Source organism: Melanostigma gelatinosum (assembly GCF_949748355.1).
Source record: "Melanostigma gelatinosum genome assembly, chromosome: 23".
Lineage (NCBI taxonomy): Eukaryota > Metazoa > Chordata > Actinopteri > Perciformes > Zoarcidae > Melanostigma > Melanostigma gelatinosum.
Window position 1 is genome coordinate 4,642,239 of NC_136656.1, and position 21,439 is coordinate 4,663,677.

The 21,439-nt window shown below is 44.9% G+C and overlaps 1 protein-coding gene across 1 annotated transcript; it reads left to right on the forward strand.

Moving 5' to 3' along the window:
- Positions 1 to 9,405: 9,405 nt before the first annotated feature.
- rin1b (Ras and Rab interactor 1b) lies at positions 9,406 to 21,378 on the forward strand (the record flags this gene model as incomplete). The annotated part of the gene is made up of 11 exons (XM_079295431.1): positions 9,406 to 9,549; positions 9,976 to 10,090; positions 10,279 to 10,351; positions 10,837 to 10,928; positions 11,893 to 12,068; positions 12,361 to 12,645; positions 12,847 to 13,396; positions 16,961 to 17,269; positions 17,665 to 17,796; positions 18,524 to 18,693; positions 21,055 to 21,378. The coding sequence occupies 11 exons, from the start codon at positions 9,406 to 9,408 to the stop codon at positions 21,376 to 21,378; spliced, it is 2,370 nt and encodes a 789-aa protein (XP_079151557.1).
- Positions 21,379 to 21,439: the final 61 nt, after the last annotated feature.

The window sequence follows — 21,439 nt, forward strand, 5'->3', positions numbered from 1 at the left end:
GATTGCTTCAAAAGTCCTCTCATTTTTTGCATGTGGAATGGCATGTTCATTTTGAACATGACCGTGTGTGTGTGTGTGTGTGTGTGTGTGTGTGTGTGTGTGTGTGTGTGTGTGTGTGTGTGTGTGTAGGGGGGGCTGCGTTCGGCCCTGTGTTGTGTAGGAGGGGTGTGATCGCAGTGAGCGCGAGCATGACGCTCAGAGCTGCTGGACAGCGTTCAGTTCCTCTGCGGAGCAGTCTGTCCTCTTGTGCGCTGAAAGTGGTGCGCAGACAGACACGTTACAGTGACCTGACTCATGTGTGTGGCAGGCTTCCCCCAACGCTGCCCAGGAACTGTGTCATCATCGCCATCGTCGTGGTCGTGCAACACACAGGATCCAGAGAAAATGAGTCCTGAAGCCGTTGGCCACCATTTTGAAAAAACAAAACCCTGGCAGCTCGTGCAAAACGATGGCTGGCATGCGAGAAAAACTCATAACTGTGACGTGTTTCAGTTGTTTTTCACTTCAGATGAACCCACTTTTATAAATCTGTGGTTTCTATTGTTAATGTTACATCATCTAATTATAAGATATCATCAAGTAATGGTATAAAAGCACTCAACTTATTTAAAATATTTTAATTAATATTTCAATGGAGTACCACTCTATTTCAAGGGTTAATTTCCTCATTTCCAAGGCTTTTTTCCCCAATAATTTGCTAATATATAACTGTTTAGTCTTAAAGCATTTCCTGGAAACGGGTTTTGGTAGAAATGGAGACTTTGTTTTCCAGTTGAAAATACTTTCTCATTATAGAGTTTTTAAGAGAGAACGTATGTGCTGATGTGCAGTTTCGACACGCATTCAGTGTGTTTGTGAATTACAGATCAGCAACTAAGCACATTAAGTTACCAAGTGGACCCTCAGTCAGTTAAAGGATTTCAAGAATCTCAGTTATTGGGTTTTTGCTGCTTGTGAAACCCAAACAATGTGTGGGCACACTATATTTTACATTCTCCTTATAATTAACCAAATTACATAAAGTTTAAGGTTAAATATATAGTCTTTTATACCATATTGTTCAGATATCCTCATCCCTTATTTACAGCCTTTTAAGTTTTATTTTTATTACATTTCTTTCCCTTTTTAAACACTTATTTTCATATTTTTCTGGTGGACAAATGCTCCAATGTAGACATTATGATTGGAGTCAGACAATCCGTCCCTGAAAATATTTGAGAACTTGGAAAGGAAGGGATCTGACTTGGCAACCCCTCCCCCCTCCCTCCCTCCCTCCCTCCCCCCTCCCCGGCCGCCTCGAGAGAGTCCAGTATATTAATGCAGGCTTTTGTCCTCTTGTGGTCACTCTAACACAATCTGAAAATGGAGGATGAAAGTCTTTCCTCATTGTCAAGACTGCACGCTCAGGAGATTTGCACGAGGGTGTAGAAAAGCCTTGAGAGGCGTGGAAAATGGAATAAGTTCCAAATGTTAAGGCGGATAGAAAGATACACAAAATGGTGAAAGTCTTATGAGCAAAATAAGAGTAACTACACCTTAAAATGCTACCTTTATTTGTCTGTTTTCCCATTGTCATGTTTTTTATTGGTTTATCTCTACTTTGTAGGTGATCTTTCCAGAGGAAATAAACCCATGGCCCTAAAGATATTAAAGTGGAAATCAACACAATGTCTTGGACACCTGTGCAGCCCCTGATTATGTCAAATACTTTAAAAATCCCCAAAAAAACTTTAAAAAGCACTCCGTTTTTTTATTTTATTTTTACGAGGTATTATTCACACTCAAGGAAAACCTCTGATATTACCTAACAGTCCTTTACAAAAATATGATTTTGTGTGAAGTGCTCCTCATGCTGACCCGTCATCCGTCACACTGTGAATCACACAAACATCTGGAGGTCAAAACAGACTGAAGGCAGGATGTGTGATGTTAAAAAAGAACTTTTAAAGTGCATAAATTAATTATTTCTAAGCTTTCAGCACCAAGAATTATTCACAGTCTGTCAGGTTTTTTTTCCTAAAAAATGTGATTGTTTTCCCAAACACTGGAGGCTGCTATCCATTCTTGTTTTTATTGAAATATGTGTGAAAACTCTTGACAGCATGGTGACACGATTGCAGTTGTTTTTGTCTTTTGAGTAGTGACAGTATCAAGTGACAGCATCTTGGAAAAAGTTTTGTTTTTTTTCCACAGGAGACAAGTCGATAGATCGGAACTAGATTGTTAGTCTGGCGAGTTTCCCCGGCTTATTGTGAGAAAAATTTCAGAACTCAATGCTAGATTGGATGACCTGTTCAGATGAACGGATTTGGCATTACAAGCCAAGTGAAGCCTTCGTCCAAAATACAAAAGCTCGAAAACAAGGTGAGAAAAACAGGACACTGTGATAAATGTTCAGAATGTTCAGAATGTTTAGTCAGTCAAAGTAACAAAACACAAATCAGTTAAAACTTTTTTCAATCACCATGAAAACATGACTATTATGCACTGTTATCCAGTTTTAGTGCTAACTAAGTATTTAAACTGTTTCAATGGCCCACTAAAATAAAATAAATTGACCAAATCAAACGTGATATATATTTGATGGGCCTACCGGTAGTGTCCTTCATATAAGAACTTGTATGCATTGTATTGCCTGCATTAAGTGATTATGGCCACTTGGGGGCAGCAGAAACAAGCTGTAAACACAACACAGAGTCGATATGGCTAACGTGTTAGCTAAAACTTCCTCATTTATACATCCAGCAGTTACGGAGCAACATTAACCCGTTAAAAAGATGCTAAAACTCCTTGAAGAGCTGCGCTAGCGAACGCTAACTGTCAGATGATACTTCTCTGTGGGCGCGTTACTTCCTTGATTAACGTAGCTATTTGATCCATTGTTAAAATACAAATATTTATTATCGCAAGTTGAATAAATGTTTATGTGATAATAGCATCTTTCACATTATTCTAAACGCATACGCTTTTGTTGACAGAAAAAGGTGAACATTCCCAGTTGTCAAAATGTCGATAGTACCACTAGGTGGCGCCAAACATACATCCATGTTTAAATGATACTGTAATTTCATTCCGATTGTAAAACTAAAATAGAAAGAATTTCAAAAGAATGAGAAACAGGCTCATCGCCAAGTAGGTTTTCACACAAATATTATGACATCATGATAGTTAGCTGGTTAGCTTCTCTCTGTGTCTTTTACACACACACGCACGCACACACACACACTCACACACACACACACACACACACGCACACACACACACACCCCTGGTCTGACAGAACTATTTGTGATAATGCCCCTTCTGAATCACCGCACCAGTTAACTGATATGCTTCTAAAATTATGAATATTCACAGTTATGCTAACAGGCTATCTTCTCTCCTGCAGTCCCAGTGTTACTTCTGACTCACACGAATGCCTTTGTACAACTTCGTCACACACACACACACACACACTCGGTAACACACAGCTCTCACTTCCTTGTCACTGGCCCGGAGTGCCATCGCTACGGCGCTTTTTGCAGCAGGCATCAAAACGGACACCTGTCATCAGTCAGCAGGCCCCTGTGCCCACTGTTGCCCCCTGTGGATACTTATAGCCCACTGCAATTATGTTGTTCCATTAGTCATCCCACGCATGCACTGATGGGCTGCTGGCTATACTTAGCCAACGTCATGGTCACTCGTTCTGCAAAATGAGAGATTTACAGTCTGACGCTTGTGGCTTTGGCGTCAAAAAGAGATGAATAACAAAGTACACAGGTGTTGACTTGTTGTGTTTAAGACAACGTTTGTTTGTGAGGAAACAACCACTGGTTATTAATGTGTGGTCAACTGTTGCTGTGCATGTTTATGTCAGAGAAAGTTGCTTCATAAGGTTAAAGCTGCTATCTATTTAGGAAGTATACTAAAAGCAGCAGAAAGGCAGAATTGAGTACACTTTTCTCCAGCAAATTTCTCCAGCTTATTGGGGTCCTGTCAAGGCCGCTACTTTAACAGATCACATGCATAACAGCACCACAGAAACCCTCTTTGAGAAAACCCACGAAGTTACAGGAGCTCGTTGACCTGCGTCCAGTCAGGAGAGGCAGCGGGACGTTGGCTCTTTATGGAGGATGATTATGAAACGCAGCTGGAGAGCCTCCATACCAGCTGCTGAGTGATGTTGATCCGCTTGTTGAGGTGCACCTGTCGTACACCGAGCTTGTACACCAACTCTGCGTCTTTGCTCCGGTTTAAAAACGCCTCTGTTGCCCGTTGCCTCTGCAGAGAGTTACCGACTCCAGTACGTTGACGTTAAGGACTGCAAAAGCACTAGTGAGGTTTGGGGTTCACTTTCCTTTCTGTCATAGTTAGAGGTGAAACTGTGTGTCCGTGTGTTCGACAGACAGTTTGAACGTTAATTGAGTCATTTCCTTCAGTGTACAGCTGAGTTACGTTTGCAGCCACAAAAGTAAAATAAGAGAAATACACACTGGCAGTAAAGTACAACCTGTTGAATGTAAAGAGTACTGTAAACATATAAGGGCTATAAAACAATACGACACTTTATCTTCTTTCAATAGAATCCTATTGTGCTGAAATCACATGTCCAGATATCGTCATACTCTAAATTGATGATGACAAGCACGTACTAACACAAATCTCGAACACAAACGAAAGCTTATAAGAATATCAACATTTAAAAAGATGAATTAAAAGAAGTGTGAATTTGCGGTGCTCGTCAAAACTCTCCAGATGGAAATAGCGTATGTAGGATGTGTCGAGGAGCAAAGTGCACGACGTCGCAGTCTGTTTTCTCATTACATGTCTGTTGGCTGGAGGTTACATTCGTGGAGGAACACGTTGTGAAGACTCTTGTGTTGCATCTTGGGTGACGAAGCAGAGGCTGGAGACGGTGTGTGTGTGTGTGTGTGTGTGTGTGGCTGCATCGGCTCGGTGTCGAGGGGGTGGAGGATTTGGTTTCCTCCTCATCCTTCCTGTCTCAGGAGCCTTCTGCAACTGTCTCCACTTCTTTAGTTGTGTTTTGTGTTGCTGTGGATAACTGGCGGAATGTAATGAGCAGTGCAGATGATTTATATCACTCAGCCGGAAATTGAGTTTGCGTGAACACATGAACCGTAAACATCAGCGGCGTCATTTCTCGTCTCGGTATTTGCAAACTAACGATCAGAAATGATCTTAGAAGAGATTCATTTCTCCTCTGGTTGTGTCCTCAAGAGACCAGAATGCATTGCGCCTAGAATATGTGTCGTGTAAAGTGTAACGGGCAGTCTTTCTTCACTGGAACCCATATTATCATTATGGCTACAACTACCTACACAAAATACTGCACACAAGCTCATGTGCACGTGGAGGCTGCTGAAAGTAATTCTGGGAAATGTAGGAAATGCCTGACTGGAAAATTCCAGCAACATGTAAAATACATTTGACTGTCAAACTGATGTGTTTTGTGGCATTTATAAAGGTTAACACGAAACACTTTTCAAGGAGCACTTAAGTTCAAATATAAAAAAGTGAAACAAAACATAGGCACCATCTTGCCATGGGCGCGACGCCTTGCTGAGGACCATCCACTCCACTTCATTCACCACCGTCAGGGAAGATCTGGAGGTGGCACCAAGTGTTGAGAGTTTTCTATTGAGGTTGAAACCGTCGATCCCATGATCCTTTGGGGGTGGCGTTGTGCCTATCTGTAACCAGATGGGGCACTGGTCTGGAGGTGGGCCGATCTGTACACCACGATACTGTCCATCTGCACCAGACTGAGCTTCCCGGTGAGCAGCTGCTCGCTGTCACTGATCTCCTTCATCCTACACTCTTCTCCCAAAATCCTTGCGTTTTTATCCTCCTCCTCTTCAGCCTCATTCAGGTCCATTTAACTTCCGCTTCACCTCACGCCCCTTTGTTTGTCTTTTATCTCTTCTACTCTCTCTAAAATAAAAATGTATGTCTGTCGGATGAACAGATGCGTGACACTTGGGTGTGATGAGTGACGTCTGGTGATGTTTTCTTATTCTTTAGGCTGCACCAATCCTTTCCAACACCTCGAACATGTACAGGAAAATGCAGTTCGACACTGATACCTATAGCACCTGCTCTGTTTTCTCAGATCTGCTGAAAAAACAAATTGTATTCTGTGAGCGCTTGAGTCACTCCATCGATCCGTCATCACTCGCTCAGCCACCATGTCGGTCCGCCCTTCTGTCCATGTTTTGCATCTCTTTTTCCAAATCTCTCTTCTGCAAAAACAAGAAGAAGGTGTAAACTATAGTCAGGTTCTCTGTAGCAGTCGGTCAACATTTGCACAATGAGATCTGATGTTCGCTTTCCAAAATACCCATTCAGCAGCCTGCTGATTTGTGTTTTTGTGCACTAGAAAGTGCTCCAGATCTGCCCTGCACGAGCCAATTCCCCCCTCTACTGAGCACGCCTCCCAGAAGATGCAACGTAATTTAAGGGGGGGGGGGTTTCCGGGACTCCTCTTCCTCTACTCCCTTCATCCTCCTTCAGACAAGTCTTGGCCTAACTGTCTTTTCATCTCCTTGTCAGTCCTCAGCAGCATCAGACTCCCTGGTCTTTGCTGCTGGGTTGCTGCCGCCCTCAGGTGCAAAAAACACCGAGTTATAGATATACAGTGCGTGTCTCCTTTCTGCTTATTACACTTCCAGTCTGCCAGCTCGAACTTCAGCGCTGCAGGCGTGAACGCTGGAGTTGTGATTTCCTTACCCAGCTTTAATTTCCAGTCCGGGCTTTTCTCTACTCTTTTCATCATGTTGTCTTTTATCTGTTTCTCTCTCTCTCTGTGGCTCTCCTTCTCTGAGGGAATTACATAAGTCTTTCTGTGTGTGTGTGTGTGTGTGGGCAGCGTTGCATTTTATGTAAGGCGGACCTGGAAATGGCTAGCGAAACACAAGGGTCTTGCTCTCTGTTTTTATTTGTTTCCTCTCGCTCTCTCAGCGCGTCTTACAGCCTTGTATGGTTGTGTGTGTGTGTGTGTGTGTGTGTGTGTGTGTGTGTGTGTGTGTGTGTGTGTGTGTGTGTGTGTGTGTGTGTGTGTGTGTGTGTGTGTGTGTGTGTGTGTGTGTGTGTGTGTGTGTGTTGGGTCATCGGACTGTGGATGTGCGTGGTGGTTGGCTCCAGATACACAATGAGGTGACCCTGCAGGCCCACACTCACACACTCACACTCGCAGCTTCTTCTTCTTTTTTTAAAGCACACCTTGAAATAACCAAAGAAACATTTGACTCCTAACATGAAGATGATGATGCTTGTTGACTTGTAGTCAAGTGTTTTGAAGGGAGGAAGTCTGAAGTGAGTCTTTGAGGGTTAAACAGTCGTATTGTGCTTTATATTTATTTGCATTCGACAGTTTTCTCTTCGTGTCTTCGTGTTCAATCTACAAAGTCAGCATTAGAGCAGCTAATCTAAGTATTGTAATACATATTATAAATACATATGTTGTATTTCTTCTAACATAGCCCTTGAATGGTTTTGGTTGCTTATCACAGACCAAACAGACTTGTTCAAGCAACACAGTGAAGATGACAAAGCCTCCGTCCTTCCTCTAAACTGACAGTGGACGTGTCAGTCGTCCTGATCAGGTATTTCTCTAACCCGACCTGTGAATAATTGCCCGTTGGCTTTGGGAGAAATGCTACGTTACCCCAGTTTGTGCCTCCAGTCAGAGGTAACCATCAGACAAACTCACTATTCAATCCATTCCTTACATATCGTCTCTTATATTTGTGGTCCTTATTTTGTTGTAAAGTATGGCCTGTCACAGTTGCTAAGCTATAATTGGACAGCTGCTCTTTTAGGGTTTAGCGAACTGTAAGTTTTCTCGTTTTTCAACAGAATTAAAAAGTTCTCACAGCTGCCAGAACAAACCTGTGATTGTTGCATAGCACCGACCCCCTCCTTTGATCGATGTCTGCTGTACTTGATTTCTAACCCCTCTAATGCTATTTACCGCTCACCGCTAATGGTTCCCTGGGAGGAGGGGAGCGTTATGTGATAAGTTTGCAGGAGGTGATGAAAAAATGATGGGAGAAATTCAAATGTGTTATTGAATGAGAACAATATTCAAATGCTTCCTCTAATATCACTGAAACAGGCATCTGACTTCAGTCATTGCTCATGAATGTACTTTGGTGCTCTGATGTGAGGAAAAACAAACGACATCACTTTTGTTATTTTTTCATTTTCATATTGAAAAGCTTCCTCGAAATAACACACCTCTGTACCCCGGAAAAACCTGTCACCTTTTTAAGATGGTGTGTGTGTGTGTGTGTGTGTGTGTGTGTGTGTGTGTGTGTGTGTTTCACTGAGTGGGAATGCCTGGTAGGATGTGTAGGCCCATGTTGCTATGGCAATCATCTGCTGCTACGCTCACAAGCGTTCGCCGGCAACCCACACAGTGTGACATCCAGCGCCCATCTGAGAGAGGGGGGGGGGGAGAGAGAAGGAGAGCGAGGGAGGGGGAGGGAGAGAGGGAGAGAGAGGGAGGGAGAGAGAAGGAGAGCGAGGGAGGGGGAGGGAGAGAGGGAGGGAGAGAGAGGAGAGAGAGATAGAGGTTGAGGTTTAAATTCCTTTTCTTAAGGAGACACCAGATCACTGTCACATCATCAATTCAAAAAGATAAATAAATACAATAAGGGCCAAAAAATAAGGAAAACACAGAGTTCACACTGAATGATTGTAAAGGTGCATTTTATTCCAGTCTTTTTCAAACACATCGATTTTTCTGAAATATGTTGTGTTTTCGGTTGTGACAGTGAAGACAGAACAACAACAACAACACGTTGATTAGAGATTGAACAGAAGGATGTAAAGCTGCTGAAATATCCTTTTGGAGCTGTGAAGTGAAGTTTGGTGACGGATGAGTTGGTTCAAACCTTCAGACTGCAGGTGAAGCTTAGCTGAGAGGTTAAGATGACGATCATGAACCACAACGTCCTCTCACTCATGTTGGAGTTTTGCCGATAAATCCAGTGCGATATATATCGAACAGATGGGATATTGATCGAAGTAATAAAGGCACGATGTAGCGCTTGCGACATGTGTATGTTCACCTTCACACTCACACAACTCTTCACAGTATAAGTACACTCGCGTAGTGCGTAGGTTTCACTTCAGCTTTAAGGGCCACGGTCTGGGCACAGGTCTAAAGGAAAATCTGTGCAAACTGCTCTCATATAATAAATATAAAGACTTTACTCATTGCCGCTGAACTCATTGACAAAAACATACAAAAAGAAAATCTGTATGTATGACAAAGACCTTGTGGACATACATCTAGTCGTTGCAAAGCTAATCTTGTGATTTATTTTGTCGAAACGGATGTTCAAACGAATTATCTGCTGTTTTCTTTTTAATAATAACCTTGTACTTCCTGTGTTCCAGATGCAGGAGATGGGCAGCACCCATCGAGGCCCTCAGCGGGTCTTCAGCGTCCTGGATCGCCTGCTGCTCACACATCCCGTGTGGCTGCAGCTGTCACTCAACAAGGACTCCGCCCTCTACGTCCTGCTGAGGGAGCCTGTCGGGGTGCGGACTAGTCGGGTTATTTCAATCACAGGACCTCATGAGTTAAAGGAACACAGGAAAACAATTTGGGGCACATTGATATATTTCAAGAAACTAAAGAAAATCATAAAACTGTGGGATTTAACTAATTAAGCTTCAATTTCCCCAAAGGTGAAAGTACACTTTTGCTCATCCTAAACCAAAGACATGGACATGTGTCATTTTAACAAAGACACCAATCGTTTTGGTTTCATATGGCTTCTCTGAGGCTTTGACTGCACACTGATAGCTGAATATTCATGATGTATCTTGCTTATTATTTTGTACATTACGTTGCTATTTGCACCATCTGTGCCTCCTCCGGAATAATCTGTGAAAAAGAAAATGTATTTTTAACGTGACTGCGCTTTATTCCTCTTTCCTTGTGGTGGTTGTTGGCGCTTCCAGACCTTTTTGGTGCGTAAATGCAGCTCCAGCCAGAGGAAGGTGCTGTGTTTGAGTGTGACGGCGGACAAAAGTGCCTCCTCCGTTAAGGAGTGCTTCATCTGTGAGGACGACTCCAGTGAGTATGAAAAGAAAGCTAGATCAGCGCGTGTCATCCACGCAACAGCTGCGGCTCACACACTCTCCGGGTGAAATGGTGTAGGACAGAGACGAAGGGTTCTCCGCATTATTTTTCCTGCTAGGTTTGAACAAGTGTCCCACTGCCTTCCACAGCTGTCAGTCACACTCTGTCTCTTCCACAACCAGCATTCGCCTTGGAGAACTCGGCGCTCACCTTCCCTGACCTGTGTCGACTGGTGGCCTTCTACTGTATCAGCAGGTGATGCATTGTGGGAACTGAAAACACAGCATGGCCAAAAAGCATGTGGACAGCTGGGGGGCTGTTTTGCATGGTTTCCCCCCCGAGTTCCAATGAGGGGAATTCCTGATAACATAACAGTTTAGAGAAGGCCGTTTGTTGCTACGTGGCAACGCCCCTCTGAACAAATCGAGGTCCATACAAATAGTTTTCCCAGTTTCCTCTTCTTTTGATTGGCTCTGACCTTTTCCGACATTTTTCCGATGAACTGTAACGTCGTCTTATACTCTCTGGGCTGAATGGCAGCAAACCTCTTCAGCCAGGTCCCAAAATATTGTATAAAACCTCCCCAGAAGAGTGGAGATGTCGCGCGTGGGTGTCCACATACTTCTGGCCATGCAAATGCACCTGATGTCACTCAGCCAAGACCTTCTGGACATCTGGCACGTGTCCTCGGGGGGTTTCATTTCATTTCTTTTTCGTGTCGCTTCTACCCTCGTCTGCAGAGATGTGTTGCCCTTCCCGCTGCAGCTACCAGAGGCCATCGCTAAAGCCACAACACACAGGCAGCTGGAGGCCATCTCACACATGGGACAAGGTACGGTGAAGGCCTCTCGTCCGAGTACAGACATCCATGCCGCTCCTCAGGATGAATTGTAATACCTTTGGTGACCCCCTGACTTTTCATCTGGCATTAGCAGCAGGTGCTAGCCTCGCAGCAATGCTAGCATGCCTGTTGACTCACTTTACCCACCAACTAACCAACTGAACTATACCTGAGTGACCCGTCTTCTGGAGTGTCTTCTTAGCAACACATAAGCATAAAAAACAAAAACTGCTCCTTAATGTTATGTAGTGTTGTTACTTACATCTTGCAAAAGAGATTTTTAATCTCAATGGGACTACCTGGTTAAATAAACGTTTAAAAAAAAAAGAAATTCGAACGGTACCGAACCGTGAGCCTCGTACCGAACGGTTCAATACGAATACGCGTATCGTTACACCGCTAATATTTATATATTCTTTGTGTCGCTAACTATCAAACTAAAGTTCAGCATCCTTAACATACCGCCTTGCAGCATTGGATACTGTGAGCATGCATTGAGCTTGCTCTGTAGTGGCTTCTCCTCAGCAAAGTGTTTCAAATGTTTAAAAAAAGAGTAAAAGGATTAAGTGACTATAGTAGTGACTGCCAGCTGGCATCTATTTTAACACGGTAACGTACTTATATGCACCAGCAGAGAACGAGGTGTGACTTCAAGTGGCAAATGACACGAGTAAGACACAGCATGTGTCACGGACTGCAGCTCAGAGACAAAAGACTCTTTCTCACCGTGGTTGTGCAAAAGCAGTGTGCTCCAGTCAGACAAACCTACATTATACATTATAGCACATATTGTATCGCTTTTCTGTTTCTATGTAACACGAGTGACTCATTCCCACATTGATTTTTAAATATGTGCGCAACTGCTGCACACAAAAAAGATCAAATTAAGCTACAGTCATTGAACGTGTAACTGCAAAACGTTGGTATCCAAACTCTCTTCTTCTCCCTGGAGTAGAGTTCTGGAGAACACCGACGGCTTCGGAGATCAAAAACGGACCGGTGTACCCGGTGGCGTCAACCGGCGTCAGCCAGGGCCAGACGTCGGCGGCCCAGGACCTGCGTCTGGCCCTGTGCAGACCGGGCAAACTCTGCTTCATCAACCCGCTCTTCCTGCAGCTGGAGGTCAGCATGGTAAGTAGCGACGGTGCTATGGTTACGTGAGCTCTCGGAGATTTAAAGACTTAAATGTACCTGAATCTATAGAATCAGAACCTTAATAGGAATGTCAGCCACGTTTCTTGTAGGCCTGAAAACGTCACTCTTTTAAAGTTAAGTCCATTACAACGGCTCTGAATCCATCCTCCTATATGACAGCTAATGGAACTACACTTCACTTTATACCCTTTGAAAAACAAACAGATCAGAAAGCCACTGCCTCTTGCGAGATGAAGGACCGAATCGACTTTTTTTTCCTTTTCTGCAGCAGCCACAACTCATGTACCACAGTGCCGCCAATAAACGGCACCGCTTCAAGCGCAGCATGCGGCTCCGGCTCTCTGAGTCCTCCATGAATCTGTCCCTGGAGGGGGTCGGCTCCTACTCGCCTCCCTCGTCACTGGAGCTTCCGGGCGGGTCGGAGAGGCTGCAGAAGGCCGGCAGCAACCCACAGAGAAAGGTTCACCCTGGGGCGAGCGTCCTGAGGAGAACCACCGCCGTATCACCGGGTTCTGCGGACGAAGAGGACACGATGTCTGTCTATGTGCCACAAGTAATACGTGTTTACATCTTTGTTTCTCAGACCGTTCCCTCACTTCTATGTGGGACTGTGAGTTTTAGAATGTTGAAGAAAAGCATCTCTACAGCAGCATTTTCATGTTTTGTATTGATATTAACAACCATCAATGTCTCAAATTAAACATGCTTTCTTATTTCTTTTTAAATAAACTGACACACTTCTGTCCCAATCAAGACATCTGCAAATCTGGAGGGGCCCCCACAGGCCCGGCAGTCCATCCGGGCAGAGGACCAAGGCATCGAGGTGGCGGTTCTGGCCCTGGAGCGCCGCCCGGCTCCGTCCCTCGCCGAGCTCGACAGCAGCAGCTCCTTCAGCAGCATGGACGAGGACACCGACTCGGACTCCGATCCAGAGAGCACGGCCCAGGCCCAGGCTCACGACTACCAGCGTCCGCCGCTCGTGCGCTCTCGAGGCCGCGGCGGGCTGCACCGCATGAGCGAGGCGTTCGTCTGTTTCTTCGCTCCGGACAAGCGGCTGACGCGACTGGTGGAGGAGCTGTCCAGGGACAAGCGCTCCATCTTTGGCGGCATGGTCCAGGACTTCCTCCAGGCACAGAGAGAGGTGCTCAAATCCCTGGCTTCCTCTTCCTCTTCCTCTTCCCGTGTGACCCCTGTGCAGCTCCTGCAGGGTCTGCGCTTCTTTCTGTCTCAGGCAAAGTGCTGCCTGCTGGACAGCGGAGAGCTGGAGCCTCCCATCGAGACGCTGGTGCCCGAGAACGAGAAAGGTAAGCAAAACACGAACCCGGTGAACGTGTCAATACACAATACAGCTGACATCAATTTGAATGATAGCATGGACATGTTTTTCTTAAGAGTGCATACGTCTTGTGAGGCAGTGAAGTAACTTAATTCCCGTTTTCTTGCACTTAGTAAAGTAAATGAGTAATTGCAGGTCAAGAAGAGATGGCCCACCATATCTCAACGATATATAGTGCAGCCTTAGGCCTCAAACAATCTGATTGGTTGATCCAACTTCCTGTCATGAGGAAGGTTCATGTTGATGCAGCAGAACTAAACTCGGACAGATTTAATTATACCCTGAATCTGTAGAAGTGAAATGTAAAGCAAGCATCTCCTACAAGGTATACCTTATTAGAAAGTGTTTTATATTTCGTAAATGTGGAACTGTGCACATAAAAGTCATTCTCCACAATTGAAACCGAAGAAATAACAATTGTATTTCATCTGCAAATAGAATTTAGCCGACTGTGCCGGATTACATTCGGAACTCAATCTTCTCAACCTCGTGACAATTTCTGGTTTGCGTGATTAAGTTTGTCACATCGAGAACGAGGAGACGGTGCAGAGTGCACCGGGGGACAGCAGGAGGCAGAGAAATGTGAAGAAAATAAGCCGTACTGTTAGAAAACACTGATTCAATAGAGCACGGTGCCAGAGGACGCAGGTCTATGGGAACAGACAGCCTTTTTCTCATAAATGGTGGGCTGCCCAGGCTCCACTGAAAGGCACTGTCAACACAAAGTAGTTTGCGTGGGGGGGGGAGCTCATATTGTCTCTGGTGTTTAGAAAACAGCATTAGGAAAGCCCTTCACTGACGCGGCTGCACTCACATCCATCACATTCAAAGCGCGATTCTTCTGGTTATTGTAAAGGCATCGCAGGGTGCTAACTGGGAGGATTCTGGTTAGATCTTTTGACACAGTCCTGTGCGTAGGTTTGTCTTTTTTGGACTCCTTTGAGTGCGGCCGAGTGTGTGTGTGTTCGCAGGTGTGTTTATGCGTGAATGTGTCACGATGGATGGTTGCCTGGCAGTGCAGAGGCTTCGGGGGAAGAGCGGTCGGCCGCTGCCTTCCTTCCTTCCTCCCATCCTTCCGTCCTGCGCTCTGTTTTCTGATTTATCTCGCATTGCGTCGGTGGGAGGCATTTGCATTTTTTCTTTTTTTTTTTCTTCTCCCCCTCGTTTATCATAAAAAGATATCACAGTCCCACGCTCACTTGAAGAGCAGCACGATTCAGGGGAGGGTGGGAGGGAGGGATTGAAATAGGCAGGATACTTTGAAACTGTAATCAGTTACAGAGATCTATGGGTAATAGCTGGAAAAAGACCGTTTTATTCCTCAGAACTAGCCGGTAACTAACGAGGCTGTAATCGCATTACATGGCATCTGTTACTCTGAAGAGCTGGTAAAAGAGAGAGGGATGCTGGGAGGAGAGGGAGGTGGAGAAACATGGAGAGCATGGAGGGTGTGAATGATTAATCATAAGGGAGAATGATATAGTAAGGTAGCTGGGGGACGGAGGGGGAGGGGGGCGATGTTGGGGGATTATACAGGAGGGAAACATGAGAGAGGGAGAGGAGGATATTGATGACGAGTGGAAAACAGTGTGCACTGGAGAATTATTACCCACTTAGTCAGGACTGCCCACTGACTGCAGGAGAATCACTGTGTGTGTGTGTTTACACGTGTGAGAGCATGCATGTGTAACGAAACCCCAGATTGTTTTGCATTACACATCACTGTTGTCAGGCCAAAAATGAAACTGTATCTCCAGAATGTTAGCTTTACAGGTGCTAGGAAAACATAAACAAGGGGTTAAAAAGAGGCCCTGGAAATGTATTTTTGCCTTTGGCTCCCAGCATGTAAATAAATATGTGAACCTGTGGGTCTCTCTCTGATGAAGAGTCACCGTGTATGAAAGAGTACTGTAGGAATGTATTCTGCTGTTGGGGTTTGACTTTTTTTATTCCTGTCTTGAGAAACTGACACAACCGTTCCACATTGAGCTGCCTGTTTAGAGTAACTAGCTCTAGACTAACTAGCTCTAGAGTAACTAGCTTTAGAGTAACTATCTTTAGAGTAACTAGCTTCAGAGTAACTAGCTTTAGAGTAGCTTTAGAGTAACTATCTTTAGAGTAACTAGCTTCAGAGTAACTAGCTTTAGAGTAGCTTTAGAGTAACTAGCTCTAGAGTAACTAGCTCTAGAGTAACTAGCTCTAGAGTAACTAGCTCTAGAGTAACTAGCTTTAGAGTAACTAGCTCTAGACTAACTCGCTTTAGAGTAACTAGCTCTAGAGTAACTAGCTTTAGAGTAACTAGCTTTAGAGTAACTAGCTCTAGAGTAACTAGCTTTAGAGTAACTAGCTCTAGAGTAACTAGCTCTAGAGTAACTAGCTTTAGAGTAACTAGCTCTAGAGTAACTAGCTCTAGAGTAACTAGCTTTAGAGTAACTAGCTTTAGAGTAACTAGCTCTAGACTAACTCGCTCTAGAGTAACTAGCTTTAGAGTAACTAGCTCTAGAGTAACTAGCTTTAGAGTAACTAGCTCTAGAGTAACTAGCTTTAGAGTAACTAGCTTTAGATTAACTAGCTTTAGATTAACTAGCTTTAGATTAACTAGCTCTAGAGTAACTAGCTCTAGAGTAACTAGCTCTAGAGTAACTAGCTTTAGAGTAACTAGCTCTAGAGTAACTAGCTTTAGAGTAACTAGCTTTAGAGTAACTAGCTCTAGAGTAACTAGCTCTAGAGTAACTAGCTTTAGAGTAACTAGCTTTAGAGTAACTAGCTTTAGATTAACTAGCTTTAGAGTAACTAGCTCTAGAGTAACTAGCTCTAGAGTAACTAGCTCTAGAGTAACTAGCTCTAGAGTAACTAGCTTTAGAGTAACTAGCTTTAGAGTAACTAGCTCTAGAGTAACTAGCTCTAGAGTAACTAGCTCTAGAGTAACTAGCTTTAGAGTAACTAGCTTTAGATTAACTAGCTTTAGATTAACTAGCTCTAGAGTAACTAGCTCTAGAGTAACTAGCTTTAGAGTAACTAGCTCTAGAGTAACTAGCTCTAGAGTAACTATCTCTAGAGTAACTAGCTCTAGAGTAACTAGCTCTAGAGTAACTAGCTCTAGAGTAACTATCTCTAGAGTAACTAGCTTTAGAGTAACTAGCTCTAGAGTAACTAGCTTTAGAGTAACTAGCTTTAGAGTAACTAGCTTTTGACACATTCTATGTTGTGTGAACGTTGCTATCCTCCAGAAATGAAATGTCCTGATGAAAAGAATGAAAAGAAAAATGTCTTCGGTATTTATTTAAACATTTTTCGACAAGAGGAAGAAAGCGCCTCCATTTCCATTGTTGACACTTTCATTCAGTTAAATAATTCAACAGCACTAACAGCATACCTGTCTGGGCCTCTTGCCAGCGCCTCTAGACATGTTTCTCCACCTGCAAATGACAAAAGAAATAAAACTCTGTCTACAGGGGGAAAAAAACAGCCTCACAGGAGTACAAAAGCAATGTCTCAGGCTCAGCCAAACGATGAACCCCTCTGTCCTCAGACCTGGCGCTGGAGCGGGCCATGTTCTCCTGCGTGCTCCGGCCCCTGAGGTCCCACCTGGAGAAAGCTCTGGTGGCGTCGCACAACCAGGACGGCACCAGCCAGCGCCTCACCCAGAACATGATCCGCCTGAAGGGGGACGGCGCCATGGAGCAGCTCGGCGTGCGGACGGGCGTCCCCGACAGCCGCGAGGTGGAGAGGGTGAAGCAGAAGCTGCTGCTGATGCAGAGGACGCACTCCCCCATCGACAAGGTGCTGCTGCTGCTGCAGGTGTGCAAGTGTGTGCACAAGGCCATGGGGTCCTTACACGGTGAGAACATTCACACTATTTCACTGGATTTTAAAGGCTCTAAAGTAAACAAGTAGTCCTAAAAAAACGACTCTGATTTCAAGAAAGCTTCCTTGAAAAAAAGGAATGGAGGTCAACACAATCTTTGCAAAGGCGAGAGTGTCTTTTCACTCTCAAGAGCTCCACACTTCAGGCGTACTGTATCTCTGTGAGCTGCAGCACGACCTGTCTGCCTCTCAGCACCACCGGCTGCAAAAGGATGCATCATCGGGGTAGTAAGGCTGAATATTGGCTGTTTTATATTTTTACCCAAAAAAACAACTTTTTTCTCCTTTTCTGTCCATACAAATTGCTATGATATGTACATAATATTATCCAAATGATAAGTAACTTACGTCCTGTTGTTGTCTTTGCAGGACAGGAAGTGAGCTGGGAAGACTTCCTGCCGTCGTTGTCCTACGTGATTGTGGAGTGCAACAGGCCTCACATCCTGATAGAGGTGGAGTACATGATGGAGCTGCTGGAGCCCTCCTGGCTCGGAGGAGAGGGTACGACCTCGGCTCTTAATGGAGTAACGATTGACCTTTTACTATTCACACATTGGAGTCTCATAACATATGGGACAACCTGTATTCAGGTAGATAGGATACACCCCCCTCTAATTCAGCATGTGTTGACTTGAGTTATGTGACTTAAGCTTGAGAGTCGACTACTCTTGGCCAGTAACTTGGCTGCAACTCAAGATTCTTTTCACGATCAATAAATCTGCCATTTATTTTCTCCATTCATTGATCAATATTGTGTTAAATGTCCGAAAATAGTGACAAATGCCCACAAAATGTCACTACACCCAAGTGGACATACATATTTAAATTGCTTGTTTGATCAACACAACAGCCCAAAAAACCAAACATATTTAATTATATATAAAGTACGATCATAGAAGACTAAGAAAACCAGCAAATACAATTGTTTCCGAAGGAAAATTACTGAATTTATTATTGATTCATTTTATGTGCATCGACAAGTAAATAAATTCAGCTCTAGATGTTAATTACTTGCGACTAATTACATTTAGGTCATTTCATATTTTACTATCTGTATTTTCTTACATTCTTACTGGTAAGAAAACGCACCAGTATTAAACCAATATGTTGCTCTGCCTGCTCATGAATCTGCTCTGAAAGTCCTGCTCTGAACTGTTACTTCAGACTATTTGTTATCTACAGTGACTCGAAGTTGTGTCCTCTTTTTATTGTTTGCTTTTGGCTCCAGGTGGGTACTACCTGACCAGCGTGTACGCCAGCCTGTGTCTGATCCAGAGCCTGGACAGGGAGCAGCAGCTCTCAGGCTGCCTGACCCCGGAGGCCCAGGAGGCTCTGAAGGAGTGGAGCTGCAGACGGAGCCGAGAGGCCCGGAGACAAAAGGAGAGCCAGCAGAGCCAGGTCGGTGCAGTGCCAGATGGTTGTTTTTCTTTATTGGAGTAGCACAACACAGAAACACTTGTAGTGTTACGGCATGTGTGGGTTTGCACAGTAATCTACTTTATAGCTGTCACACATAGCTGCCCTGTGCGAAGAGCTGATTGATGTGCGGAGCGTAGGAACTCCTGCTTGTTATGCAGTGAAACAGTTCTATGGGATGTTCTCCAAAAAATCTATTTAAAATGTTTTACGTTTTGATGTTTCAGTGATTTACTATTTGCTTTCTCAACGCTCTCAGTACTTTGGATTATGAGAGTATTCACAGAAGAGAGAGAGAGGTCCCATGCTTTGTGATGCTGGAGGGGTAGAGTGATTCAGAGCTTCCTAAAATATAGACTGGAACCTATTTTGTGTGTGGATCGAAACAACGAGTAATAAAAAGTGATTGACAGCAGGGGCACCGTACAATCCTTTATTGCAGACGTTGCACAGGTAACATAATATCTCGGACTTTTGGAACCACAAAGTTCAGTCTATCACCTTAAATCCTAAAAAAAGAAATCAACTTAAACCAGGAAGACACTGCATGATGTAAAGGGAGATCATATCTGGGACTCAACCATGATCTGACTGATTTTCAAGAGTCTGTGTAGGTCAGGTCACCATTGGTTGGCTCTTAACTCGTGTCTCATCTCTCATCTTCTGATGGACCAATCAGGGTCACAATAATAAGATGAAATGCGGACAGATTTATTCCGAAATTCCAAAAAGACACTACGAATAATTGACAAACTGTTTCCACATTTCGTGATTCAAACCTGAACCTGTGTCGTGTTTCATTGAACGGCCACAAAAAGGCAGAACGCAAACGAGGCGATAATCCCCCGAAAGAGATCAGACTTTACATTAATTACACTGATGGCGATGCAGGACATCAGATTACCGTATTCTACAGCTGTGACAGCGACAGGTGGGCCAGAAACGGGCAACAGCGACCCGTATTTGACTCAAAGTTGATCTCAGGTATTACTGAAGTCGAGGGCAGCACTCAAATATTCCTGAGGTCGAGCAAATGGTGGAAGCGTGTAGTTCATCCGTCAGAAATGAAACGACACATGGGTTTCCCTCCTCTCTGCGTTTCCAAATTCATCTGTCATTAGTCGTGAGCATTTTTAGAGGTAATCCGCTGATCTGGCTTACGACGGGGCACTAATACACCGACTTTCACCTACACTCTATTACTACACTACTATTGTCACCCTCCCGGCCCCAGATCTGGTAAAACAGTCCACCAGATGCCATGGTGGGGTGGTGGGGGGGGGGGGGGGGGGAGGGAAGGCATTGTCATCCACAACGCTTCTGTCTCGTCACGTGGTGCCTCTCCTGGCTTCAAATAGCCGATCTAACTCACCCGGCAGCCAGTTTTTCCACTGACACAGGCGGGATCAGTGAGCCAAGTGCTATGAAGAAGTGGGCGGTCAGATAACATGAAATTTATTGAGCTGCATCTACCCATCGAAGCAGGCAAACACAATATGCACACGGACAGCGAGGAGCTCAGTGACTCTGTAAGTTTTTGATGATGGCAGACCTGTTGATTGTGTGTCTTTCTTTGTCTTTTTAGAGCATATTTGGCTGCTTGTGCATCTGTGTGTGTGTGTGTGTGTGTGTTTGGGGGGGGGGGGTAGTTGTGTGTTGTGTGTGCAGGTAGGATGTGTGTGTGTGTCTGTGCGTGGCTGAGCAAGCTGGTTTCTCAAGCTTGGATGTTTGGTGAAAGGATTATGTTGAGCAGGTTTTCACTGTGTGTGTTCTGAGGAGCGCTGTGAGGGCGTCTGTAGGTGGCTGAATCTGGCGTTATATCATCGCTCAGGTTAGGTGAAGTGTTTGAAGAGTGGCAATTGTTGAGAGGGACTCGTTAGTTGCGTGTTTGAGCGCTTTCTGTTCTTTTTTGAAAAGTTTGGATGCAAGTGTCGGGGAAAAAACTTCACCAGAACACCAGAGGGAGCGAGCTTAATGGATGATATGTGGTGAGCTCGGATCGTGGACGCGCTCCACTGGATTGATATTGGGAGTTTGTCAATGAAGCTGTAATATTGCAACAGAGAAAAAAGAGCAATTTCCCGAACACGACTGTTCATACGAAGCTCTCGGACCTGCTGGTTGTGTGTGTGGGAAGCAGGAGCTTTCTTTTTAGAGAGAGAATGTCTTTTATGAGCACCATTCATCACGGTGGATTATCAGCCTGTGTGCTCGCACAGCTCTCGCTCGCTCTCCTCCCCCTCTTTTGCCCTCACTCCATAAGCCCCTTGACCTCTGTTTTGCATGAATACAGTATATATTCACTCTTGTTTTCCCCTCTCTCTCCTCCCTCCTTCCCTCCAGAGGTGCGTTCGGATACTGTTCCAGGACGGGGAGCAGAGCGCCGTGCGGACGTTGCAGTGGAGAGCCGGGGAGACGAGCGAGGCCCTGGCGCAGCAGTGCGCCGCCACTTTCGGAGTGTCCGACCCGCAGCAATACATCCTGTACTGGCGCAGCGGCGGCGAGATGAGGGCCCTGCCGCCTCAGGCCCAGCCCCAGGACCTGGCCAGCCACAGCGAGGGGGGGCCCTCGCTCTCCTACCTGAGGACCGACCACGACTTCAGCAAGATGCGGCGGCTCACCAGAGGTGGCGCCGTGGACCTGAGCGAGTCGGTGTGTGAGGAGTGAGTGGGAGGAAGGAGGAGGAGGAGGAGATGGATGGTTGCTCTCGCTTTCTCTCTCTCTTTCT